The sequence below is a fragment of the Squalius cephalus genome, assembly GCF_949319135.1.
Source record: "Squalius cephalus genome assembly, chromosome: 2".
Classification (NCBI taxonomy): Eukaryota; Metazoa; Chordata; class Actinopteri; order Cypriniformes; family Leuciscidae; genus Squalius; species Squalius cephalus.
The window spans coordinates 7,612,283-7,625,025 of record NC_137123.1 but is presented as its reverse complement, the minus strand read 5'-3'; the positions used below and the strand labels follow the sequence as shown (position 1 = coordinate 7,625,025).

Sequence of the window (12,743 nt, the reverse complement as noted above, 5' to 3'; positions counted from 1 at the left end):
AATAAGGATCACTATAACTTCTTGGCTTAAAAATGTCTTAAGTTTGGATGTTACTCACCAAAATCCAGTTTTACAATCCTCAGTGTTCATGTGCATCCATCTGAAGTCTAACCACTGATCAGAAGTGTGTTTCTCTTGTGAAAATCTGATTTTCTGAAAAAAGAAAACATGTTGTGATCAGAAAGTTATTTACTACGGTGTTATTCAGACACTCACAGACATCGACAGTCAGCAAATGAAACTCAACAATGGTGTCATGCTTCATGCCCAGAGGTGGGTAATCCAGGGGCCAAAGAGTAAAAGTCCTGCCATATGTTTATTCCACCCATAAACTCAGTCATCTGATTTCACTAATTAGTTCTCTCTCCTGCTGAATTAGCAAATCCAGGTGATTGGAACAAAATACTGAGGAGGACTTTTACTTTCTGAACCTGGACTTTACACCTCTGCATAGCAATGCCACATGTCAGCCAAGAGTAAAGGAATAAACCAGAACTGGACCTCATCGTAGCCAAAATAATCTGTGTATATTAAATATGGAGTAATTTCAGCCACAGCCTCAGATGAAATCAACTGAAGAGAAAAGAAGACATTAAATCTGTGAAGATCTCAGCAGAGGAGGATTAAACAACTCCACAAACAGCATTACCAGCTTCACTTATTACTAACCAGACTGACTTTATTTCTGTCAGACGTCTACACAAGTTTTTATTGAGAATTACCAGAGGTTTAACTCTAATGTGTTTCATTTGAAATCACCATAACAGTGATCAGTGTTTCCATTAGTTGTGCTCTTAACTCTTATTATATCTTATGTCTTTTTTGGCCGCTGTGACAGTGTGTTAGTCAAACACATTTGCAGCTGCAAAGAAAGCTAAAGTGAAACGAGATCAGGTGATGATGGTTTCCTGTTGATGGTTTTATAATCATCATGAAATAGACTGATTCACTGAGGTTTTTATAGTCTAACAAATATGTTATTACATTAATATTTTTTCACAACACAAACCCTGTGTTACTGCAGCATGAGATCCAGCAATATTATAACAGTAAGTTAGAAGACTTTAACAGACATGAGCACAAAAAAGTCAGTTTAATATGACACACACAGACATCAACAATCAGCGTATGAATCTCAACAATGGTGACAATCAAAATTACTTTACTGCAATGCATGCTGGGTACCAGCATAATACAAAACTCCCAGCATGCATTGCGACATGAATAAATTATGCAGCTGAATTGTCCTATAATTTTGTTTGATTCTAAATATTTGCTTTTATTTTTTGCTGTTGGTTTTGTTGTGAATTAGTAGCTTTTCAGTGATGTTCTGAATTAATCTGTTTATCTAAATATGTGTGATTGTCACCATTGTTGAGATTCATACGCTGATTGTTGATATCTGTGTGTGTCAGCAAAGCCTAATTTTTAATTTCATGTTTGCTAAAAGATTTGAACCGATTATTTCTGGATCTCATGCTGCAGTAACACAGGGTTTGTGACGTGAAAATAGTAATGGAACAACATATTTGTTAGACTATAAAAACGGTCAGGTCACATATATAGACAACGGTCACTATAAAAAAAATCAGTCTATTTCATGATGATTACAAAACCATCAACAGGTAACCATCATCACCTGATCTCATTTCACTTTAGCTTTCTTTGCTGCTGCAAATGTGTTTGACAAACACACTGTCACAGCAGCCAAAAAGACAAAAGGTATAATAAGAGTTAAGAGCCCAACTAATGGAAACACTAATCACTCTTATGGTGACTTCAAATGAAACACATTAGAGTTAAACCTCTGTTAATTCTCAATAAAAACTTTTGTAGACGTCTGACAGAAATAAAGTCAGTCTGGTTAGTAATAAGTGAAGCTGGTAATGCTGTTTGTGGAGTTGTTTAATCCTCCTCTGCTGAGATCTTCACAGATTTAATGTCTTCTTTTCTCTTCAGTTGATTTCATCTGAGGCTGTGGCTGAAATTACTCCATATTTAATATACACAGATTATTTTGGCTACGATAAGGTCCAGTTCTGGTTTATTTCTTTGCTCTTGGCTGACATGTGGCATTGCTATGCAGAGGTGTAAAGTCCAGGTTCAGAAAGTAAAAGTCCTCCTCAGTATTTTGTTCCAATCACCTGGATTTGCTAATTCAACAGGAGAGAGAACTAATTAGTGAAATCAGATGACTGAGTTTATGGGTGGAATAAACATATGGCAGGACTTTTACTCTTTGGCCCTGGATTACCCACCTCTGTTCATGCCAGCATACAAAACTCGTTTACGGCTCCCAGCATGCATTGCGGCTCAAATAAATTATGCAGATGAATCATTTTACTATTTACATATGAATAGTTTTGGATTGTCACCATTATTGAGGTTTGTAAGAGGAGTGTTGATGTCTAAGTGTGTCTCAACTTTTACACAAGAATTGGTAGCATTTCTGAAAGATCTCGAGCAAATATCACAATGTCTGAAATGATTGCGTACAACAGCATTTTGCAGTTGCATGTCACTCATTGCAGGTGTTATTTATTTGTGTGAAATGCAGGCACTGTGTCATTGTATCACTCGTATTTAAAGTGATAACGCTCAATATATTTTACTAATTAAATGAGAAGCAGAAAACAGACTCAAAGAAAATAAAGACAAACTAATCAGAGCTTCACACCTGACAGGATCAAGTCATAATACAGATCTTCAACCTCACTATCTTATTCTGTCTACTGTATGTACATGTGTACAAATATATGTTTTCTCATACAGCAGCACCTGTACATATGTGTATTATATGGCAATTTCCCTTTACCCAGTGCATCTGTACAGGGTGAAAAGTGCTTTACAAATGTATAGCAATAGTATCATTCAGCTGTTGCACAACTGTGCTCCATTCTCCAAATCGGCTGGAAAACAGTGTCATGTCCATTACCATGCAGTCTCTCCAAGAGTTGTCATGACAGAAATGTAATATATTTAATTCAACTCTAATCGTTGACTAAAAACCAGAGGTGTCAAAAGTATTCACATTCATTACTCAGGTAGAAGTATAGATACTAGGGTTTAAAAAGACTTCTGTAGATGTTGAAGTATCAACTCAAGCTTTTTACTCAAGTAAAAGTATAAGAGTACTTGTTTCAAAACTACTTAAAGTATAAAAGTAATGTAAGGAAAAAAAATCTCTCTCTCTCTCTCTCTCTCTCTCTCTCTCTCTCTCTCTCTCTCACAACCAAATGTGACTAGCCTCTCACAAGTTAGAAAGACACCACAACGCCAATCAGTTTAGCGATGTGTGTTCAGGAGGCGGGACTCAGATCTAAACCGTTTGTGTAATTGGCCAATTTTTTTGTTTTTTTTTTAACGACGACAAGCCGGAATGAAAACAAGCCGAAATTAAATAGGAGTAACGAGGCTATTTTTAAAATGTAAGGAGTAGAAAGTACAGATAATTGCGTCAAAATGTAAGGAGTATAAGTAAAAAGTCGTCTGAAAAATAATTACTCCAAAGTATAGATACCCCAAATTTCTACTTAAGTAAGGCAACGAAGTATTTGTACTTCGTTACTTGACACCTCTGCTAAAAACATGAGCTTAATGATCAAGTAAAGTGTGAGTGTTTTCTGTAGTTTATCCAAACTAAAAGTATTCATGAATACTTCAATAGAGAGCGAGAATGTGGAAATTGAGGGAAATCGAGACGGGAAGTAAAGTGAAATTATGAGAAGTGTGTTCACTAACTACTTCATGTTATTAATTTTTTATTTATTTTTTTATACAAAAGCCAGGAGAATACTAAAGAGGAACTTATGACAATTGATTACAGTCCTATGTGAAAAACATGCTCAACTTCATCCACAAAACTTGTCAACAGGTCTGTGTTATGCAGTCTAGATTGTTCTTAATTTGTTGAGGCATTTATTTTGCAATCTCTCTCAATTCAGTTCAAATGAGCTTTATTGGCATGACTGTGTGAAATAGATGCACAAAATTGCTTTTTGTCTCTCTCTCTCTCTCTCTCTCTTTCTCTCTCTCTCTCGCTCTCTCGTTGTCTTTATCTGTTTCAGTTGTACATGCGGAAGTCAAAGGAAGAGGAAGTCAGCATCTCATCACATTAATGACGAAAACACTATATAATGCTGAAACACACGGAGAGCTTCAGAAGAACTGAGTCAACTGATACAAAAGAAAGGCTTTAGAGAGAAGAATGAAGATCATCTGGACTTTCACTCTGCTGATGATTCCTGGTAAGAAACTAAGGAAACTTTTGAAATCAATTTGAAGCCTCATAATCAATAAAACATCAACAAAACTAAACATGAATTCCTCATAATTGCCTTCTTGATCCTCACTGTTTTGTTTGGTAAAGTAAATCATATTTAGTAATATTATCATAATTACACTATTTTCATTTGATGTGTTAAGCATTCTAATTGTATCAACGTATTTTCATAGAATGCCAAGGAAATAAAGGATAAAAAAACAAGGAACTTTTTTTTTTGGTGCCTTTTTTGGTCCTTCCGCCCCTGCACCTGAGGAGGTCTGTGAGTGAGAGAGAGAGAGAGAGAGAGAGAGAGAGAGAGAGAGAGAGAGAGAGAGAGAGAGAGAGAGAGAGAGAGAGAGAGAGATAGATAGATAGATAGATAGATAGATAGATAGATAGATATAGAGAGAGAGAGAGAGAGAGCTGCTCTTCATAACACAGGCCACCAGCGGCTCACAGATAAAGCAGAAAATGATCCAGATCTGTGATCATAAACATCTCATATTTCTCCTGCTCATCATGTCAGGTAAGAGTTTATTCTGTGTTTCTGGGTCTTTCTAAAACAGCTCCTGTTCTCAATCAGGTCCATGTTCGCTCTGAGCTGAGTTTCTCTCTCTTATGTTTTTAGTCTTGGCGTGTGAGACGACGGAGATCTTGACTTTCACTGGTTATGAAGGAGGAAAAGTTGAAATACGCTGTCCCTATAAGTCTGGATATGAAGAGCATATTAAGTATCTCTGCAGAGGAGAGTGTCCACGACTCGATAAAGACATTCCTGTTGAATCTGGATCTCCAGCTAAAGACGAGAGATTCTCTCTGACCGATGACAGAACGACCCGCATCTTCACCGTCACCATCACTGATCTGAGAACAGAGGATCAAGGCAAATACTGGTGTTCTGTCAGGACAGGAAATCTACAATCTGATGTCTACACAGAGATTAACCTGGAAATTAAACCTGGTAAGTCAGAATATTCTGTACACTGTAAAAAAAAAAATCCTAATTTTACAGAAAATAACTGTGATTTTTTGACGATCATTTTCTTTAATTTTAAATTGTAGTCAAAACACTGTAAAATTACAAATAATATCTGTAACATAAAAATTCAGCTGTTATTTTAGGTATTGTGACATTAATGACAAATTACAGTAATTCACATTTTTTATACAGAAAATTGATTGTATTTTTCATACAGTATTTTTTCTGTTTTCTTAAATTACATAAAAATGTATGTAAAATTACAAATATAATCTGTAATTTAACAGAAACAAAACAGTTAAATGATAAAATGGTCAAATGACTGTCAGCTCCCCAAAAAACTGTAAAACATCCTAAATTAAATAAACTGAAAAACACTGTTATTTTACAGGTATTTCCTGAATAATCACGATCATATACCTTCATTGTAAAAAAAATCTTAAAAAAAGGGTCAAATGACTGGCAGCTGCGGCTGCCAAACAAAAACTGTAAAATTAAAGTCAAATATTCTAATTTAAATAAACCGAAAAAACACTGTTATTTCACAGGTATTTCCTGCATTATTATGATCAAATACCTTCATTGTAAAAAAATCTTAAAAAAAGGGTCAAATGACTGGCAGCTGCGGCTGCCAAACAAAAACCCTAAAATTAAAGTAAAATATGCTAATTTAAATAAAGTGTAAAAAACTTTAAAATAAATTTGATGTCACCATGATTGAGATCAGTGTCTGCTTTAGTTGGGCTCATGACTTCAATTTTTAACTTTGTTTTTCTCTGGCTGCTTTAACTGTGTATTTGATACACAATTGTTATAGCAATAAATGCAGGAGAAAATGTCAGATGATCTTGGTCATTCATTGATGATATTAAAGTATGATGATCTGATTCACTGATATGACTGTCAAATCTCAGAATGTAATATCTTAGATTATGCAATATGTAGATGGATTTTAGCTTTATACGAAGTCTTTAGTTAATGGCAAAATTTTTCACATGGCCCTTGAAATATTGTGGTATCAATATTATAACAATCTGTAATTAAAAAAAATATATTATATAGAAAAAGTTTTGAACTGGTTCATTTTTTAGTAGAATAGCAACATCAAGAATCATCACATGAATCTCAACAATGGTGACAACCAACAAAGCCTTTTTGTGACTTTATAGTAGTTCAGATTTATTTTTCGTTGTCACCATTGTTGTGATTCATACGCAGATTCTTGATGTCTGAGTGAGTCGATATGATCCTGTCAAAATTTCTGTATAATGACTTCATAAAATCTGAGTATCACAGCACTGCAGGACCTACTACAGCAGTTTTATCATGCAAAATTAACAACTAATATTTAACGACTTAAAACAGATATTACACTTCATATGGTATCAATGAAGCAGGCAACTACTACATGATGACTATTATCAAGTGACCAACATCATCTGATCTAAGATTCTCTTGGGTTCCTATCATAACTAATATGCATCAGAAACACATAATTAAAGCAGAGAGAGAGAAACTTAAGTTAAACACTAAAAGGTCAAGAGCCCAACTAAAACAAACACTAATCTCCATCATGGTGACATCAAACTTTATTCTTTTCAATAAAGCTTCAACTTCTAAACCTCTGTTAATTCTCAATAAGAATGTTAGTATGAAAGAAATAAATTCTGGATTGTAATAAGTGAATATGCTGAGATCCTGAGAGATCTGGTAGTGTTTAATGTTCTGTTTGGGTTTAAAGTGTTTCTGTATGGTGTGTTTCGTGTGTCACCATTGTGTTGAAGAGTAGAGCCTGAGCTTCAGTCCAGGATGAGCAGAGAAACACTGATGATGTGCTGTATGTTGCTTTATATAACTGACAGTAACTGTGTAGTTGCTGATGCAGTGACGTATAGTCACATGAAAAACATGCATGTTTTTCAGTAAAAAAATCAGAAAATAAATGTGAATTAACTGTGTTTTAACTGTGTGTTTCTGTTAAAAAAGATTAATGAAGATTTCTGTAAAAGTATTTTGCACTTATTTAAATTAGGATATTTTACATTAATTTTACGGTTTTTGTATGGTAGCCATTGCTGACAGTCATTTGACTGTTTTTTTACGATTTTATTTTTTACAGTGTATGAGTGAAGTGGACAGTGCACACAGATATGGTGTAAAACACATATAATCATAACTAATATATCAGTAACATCAGAGAGGTCTGTGTGTGTCTGAGAGAGCGCTGTATCACGTGTTGTAAGGATGTAAAGAGGCGAGATAACAGAAACCACAGTATCCTCTGTAGATGATGATGAGCGAGTGTTCACACCACATACACTGACCCGCATCACTTCCTCACACACAACACTGTCTCAGTTATGGAGAAATCACTCATTCAAAACACAAAGTATACATTATCTGTACACAAAAGTTCAGGTCTTTCTGTTGTAAAATACCTTTTCATTTTATATTTTACTTTGTTAACAGAGAAGCCGTTCACACCAAAACATAGCTGACATGATTTAAATTAGACTGAATCAGATAAAACAGCCCATACTGTCACTGTAACAGAGACTCAAGGATGCAGTATAGAATTAATGAGAATTTGGGACACTTATATCTCTCATTTATGCCCTGATTTAGTGTCTGTCGTGTCTCGTGTGACTGGAGAGCATCTGAACATCACCTGCCATTATAACAGTGATTTGAAGAACAAGATCAGGATCAAGTTCATCTGCAAAGGAAGCGACCCGTCGCTCTGTGAGACATCGGGTATCAAAGCTTCATCAGAAACAAACAGTAACGGCAGATTCTCTCTGAGGGATGATGAATCTGCAGGAGTTTTTACTGTGACCATCACTGATCTGACACTAGAGGATTCTGGGATATACTGGTGTGGAGCTGGAGAGACGGGACAAAAGAACAAGTGGATTTCAGTGACACGTCTGAACATTAATAACAGTAAGATGCAGCCATTTGATATTATTTTTAAGATCAAAATCTGATTGTAAAATTAGTTAACTATAAATAATTTGTTTGTTGTTTGCAGTCTAGAAGACTGTATTTAACAAGTGTTGCTGGACACACATACAGTGCTATATTTGCACCACACCCTTGACATCAGTGAAGCGTTAATAAAAGCTGTGTAACAACATACAAAACATAGCTGACATGATTTACATTAGAGTAAACAGCCCATTACTGTCACTATAACAGAGACTCAAGGATGGACATCAGTACTGCTGTGCCATAAAGAGACTTTGGGATATTAAATCTCTCATTTATGCCCTGATTTAGTGTCTGTCGTGTCTCGCGTGACTGGGGAACATCTGAACATCACCTGCAGCTTTTTCCACTATTTTCATCTTCCGGGTTTAAAATCGTCATCGTGTCAGAGCACTATAGTACTTTGATGTGAAGATCTCAGCAGAGGAGGATTAAACAACTCCACAAACAGTATTACCAGCTTCACTTATTACTAACCAGACTGACTTTATTTCTGTCAGACGTCTACAGAATTTCTTATTGAGAATTAATAGAGATTTAGATGTTGATGTTTTATTATTTTGTTGGACATTGATATTTTAAATTATAATGGCCTCAGATTACACAGTTTGATATCCAACAGTGTCATAATCATTTATAATGGATCTGAATTGCATAATAAGACATAAACATTTGAACTACTGTGTCATTTAGACACAAAGAGACATCAAGAATCAGCTTATGAATCTCAACAATGGTGACGATCGAAACCTTCATGCTGCAATGCATGCTGGGTATCTAGTCTTTGTGTAATATTTTAAGATTGAACATTAGTCTGGTGAGTCTGCTCTGTGTTTTCTCCTGCACAAGAGGCGTGATCAACGGGCATAGTTCAAATGACTCTGAAAGCAATTGCACTCTTAGAAAGAATGTGTTAAAAATGACACAACCTGTGTTCAATTTTGACACATCCGTGGGTGAGCTCCAGGACTACTAGTTTTGTGTTAATTTGAACTCATTCACTGTGTAAGTCATTTTAACACACAAATTGTGTCATTTAAAAAAAAAAAGCGAAAGGGCCAGATGCAACAATATTAACCGTTTAATCAATAGTCGAGTACAGAATGCATGTGCACACAAAGTACAAGACAATGTTTCAAGCTCAATGACTGGACAGACTCACTGTACTGGACATTATTCAGTTATTCACACTTCAACCCCTAATTGATAATGCTGCTTTTGACAAAAGTTCATGAAGAGATAACAGTTAACCGAGTTTGCACTTTGAATTTAATTAAAATCAAGCAACTGACACAATATTGTATATAAATAACTTGTATTTCCACTGGCCTGTTTGTTTGAGAACATAGCAAACACTGCATACCATTCACAGTGATGGTGAGTGTCGGCGCTCAAAATGATGAGTTGAAAACAACACAACCTCTAAAAAGAGATGTGTTAAAAATGACACATGTTGTGTCAGTTTTAACACATGTAGTGTGTGTGCTCAGGGACAACACATGTTGTGTCAAATTTAACACACAACCTGTGTCGATTCTTAACACATCTCTGTGTTTATAAGGACTACACATTTTGTATTACCTTTAACACAACTAATGTGTTATTCCTCTTACACAGAAGTGTGTTGAAACCTTTAACACACTGATGTGTTATAGTTACACAACTTGTGTCAGATATGTGTCACATGTGACTGTAGTCGGTGTGTATTTGCCAGAGTTACTTCCTGTGTTTTTACAACTGAGTGTTTGGATGAAAACTGAAACGTATTGTTAACTTGTGTTTATGGAGTCCAGTGACGTTTAATAAAGAGATTGTTTGAACATTTGGATGGTTTAGACATCATGAATCTACATAGACAAGCTCTTATTGAGAATTAACAGAGGTTTAGATTAGGGCTGGGCGATTTAAATCGCGATATGGTTATGCGCATCTCGTCAGTAAAGCCGGTTCCTTGATTAGTAGTAAATCGCCATCACCTGCTTTCAGATGGAGCGGCATTTAGGGCTGAGGAGATAATTAAGTGATTAATTTAGTGATGATTGAGCATTATTGAAGACACCTGATGTTAACAAGCAGACTCACTGAAGGAGAAAATCACAAATTGTAAGTTAACATTAAGGTGATGGGTGTTTGCTTTAGTTGGGCTCTAGACCATTATATGTTTACTTTAATATTTACTGTTGTTTGTCTGCTGTTATTGATTTGTAACCCTTTTTTCAACCAATTTAATTTAAAATTTCCTAAACAAGAAAACCCTGGATTCCCGGCAGTTGAATGGTGAATTTGGCCGGTATTTTCCTTTGAATAAATAAAAAGAAATTAACGTAAAGTATCTTTTTCCCTATACCAATTACACAATACTTTTACTAAAATAATAAATTAAACAATTCTTATTTATAGTTTCCTAGAAATCAGTACCTTTTTAAATGAATTAACTTTCCAAACTCCAAAGAAATACCAGAATGCAAATGTTAAGGGGAAAAAAAAACTAACAAATATTTATTTATTTTACATTAATCTAATAACCCCCTTTAAAAGGAAAACACAACAAAACAAGGAAACACCTTTTTTTTTATATGAAGACAGATAAACACTTATACCCAATGGTATGTAAATTACTTATTCTTTTTGTAAATAAAATATACAAAATCAACTGTTCAGTCTCAGAACTGTTCCTTGTCTCTCTTATGTTTGTTTGTTTTTTACACTTGCATTTTTTCCCTTTTCCTTTTCTACTTTAGTTTAAAACACTGTCTTCAATCAGCCTAGCCTAAAAGTTGACAAATTCAAAACCCTGTTTGATATAAGCTAAACACTTTTCTCATGAAACAGAGCAATAAGGAAAATAAAACAAATTTCTTTCAAAACAATTAAACACTTGACAAAAACCCACGATTCACAACATACGGTTTTTCAGTATGCAAATTAGTTATGAGTCAATGACGCAGTCAAAAATACACGAGTCAGTGACGCAGTCAAAAATACGGTTGTTCATTATCGTTGGGGCCCAGTTCGTTGGTGCACATTTACAAATGAAGAATTCAATGTACTCCTGCACATTCAACAGATCCGAAAATGAGTTCACTTACGTCCATCCGACGAAAGAAGCAATGGGAAGTCACTCACGATACGAACAGTTTCACACGAGTAGTCCCGATACCCGATTCATGCAGTTGATCCACGTCCCACGACGACAAGCTACACAATCTTTCCAGTCCTGGAAGAGTTTTGAAGTCCACCACGAACGTCCAATAACTTCGACACAGTTATTGACCATGAATTTGAATGTCACTAGCTGTTAAGCCCTCATCACGCACGTCTTGACTCAGCACTATAACTCAAAGATCATGAAGAAGATAACAGAAACAAAACAAACACTTCAACTAGCAAAACCAAAAAAATAATAAACCACACGTCGATTCTTTACACTTTGGGCCTTATATTACACAGAATATATTAAGTCTCCAAAATGACGCACTTCTCACCAGCAGTCAAATTACTGTCTTCTCATGCCATGTGCGATGCTCCTCCCCCTTCACGTAACTCACGTTATGACGCAAAGTAATCATGCTCAATCACTGGCCAGCAACAGTACATTTACATTCAATACATTCAATTACATTCAAAGTTATATCACACTGAAATAATATTGAAAACAAAAAAATGAAAAGCACAAATTTTAATATATTAAAATACTTCAAACAAAAGGCATATTTATTTTAGGGGTCCCTACAGATTTATAACAGTTAACTGAACAAAGTAAAATGTTATCTTATAGTGTTGGTTATGTATAGGGATCTCCCAGTCACGTGACCCCTAGCCGTGTGTCAGCCATTTTGACGGTATACATCCGTCAGCTACTCACATTGGCTATACTGTCTATGGACTGTCTAATGGCAATAGATCTATTATTAGGGGTGGGTAATATATTAGGGAGTATATTATTATACTAATAATATAATTATTAGTATAATTGTTTTATAATTAGACTAAATATTGCAATACTTTGCGCTACAGTATTGATATAATTGCGTGCGCAAAATATCTCGATACTGAACAGAATCGAGTTTTCCTCCACCACTATTATTAGCTTCAGCTAACTCTTCACGTCATGTCATCGCACTTATTAGCATCACACAAATATATATCAAGTATACAAGAGGAAGATAGGAATCATAGATCCATATGAAGCACCGCAAGTTCTTTTTACAGGCATTTAATGTGTAGAAAAACTTCCTGACATTGAGTTCGGTGACATTTACAGCTGACGTTACCTTATTCACTTCCCATCACGCTACACCAGAGCTTCATTAAAAGCATACAAAAGCAGGCTATCGGTTGTCATGGACATGTTACAAAAACTGAATAGACGTAAAAAGTCAAGTAACCTTGTCTAATTTCATCTCAACTTTATTGTATATTTTACATGCACTTTTATTATTTGTTACATTTTTCTTCTTGTACCTATCACAAACAGTTGGAAGCCAAGCACCACCATCAGCGTTTTGCCTG

At 35.2% G+C, this 12,743-nt stretch overlaps 2 protein-coding genes and 1 long non-coding RNA gene across 4 annotated transcripts in view; 2 read left to right on the top strand and 1 right to left on the bottom strand.

Moving 5' to 3' along the window:
* The window catches only part of LOC307154564, a 70,246-nt gene extending 58,413 nt beyond the window's left edge, over positions 1-11,833 (bottom strand). The window contains exons 1-2 of the long non-coding RNA XR_013820384.1: positions 11,321-11,833; positions 59-153 (exon numbers count right to left, since the gene is read on the bottom strand). This is a non-coding gene — a long non-coding RNA (uncharacterized lncRNA). The remainder of the gene's footprint in view (positions 1-58; positions 154-11,320) is intronic.
* LOC307154527 (polymeric immunoglobulin receptor-like) overlaps positions 1-12,743 on the top strand; it is a 104,577-nt gene that overhangs the window by 68,890 nt on the left and 22,944 nt on the right. The window lies entirely within an intron of this gene.
* Positions 4,654-9,269, top strand: LOC307154536 (polymeric immunoglobulin receptor-like). The gene is made up of 4 exons (XM_079864550.1): positions 4,654-4,790; positions 4,893-5,225; positions 7,869-8,186; positions 8,523-9,269. The coding sequence occupies exons 1-4, from the start codon at positions 4,736-4,738 to the stop codon at positions 8,636-8,638; spliced, it is 822 nt and encodes a 273-aa protein (XP_079720676.1). The 5' UTR covers positions 4,654-4,735; the 3' UTR covers positions 8,639-9,269.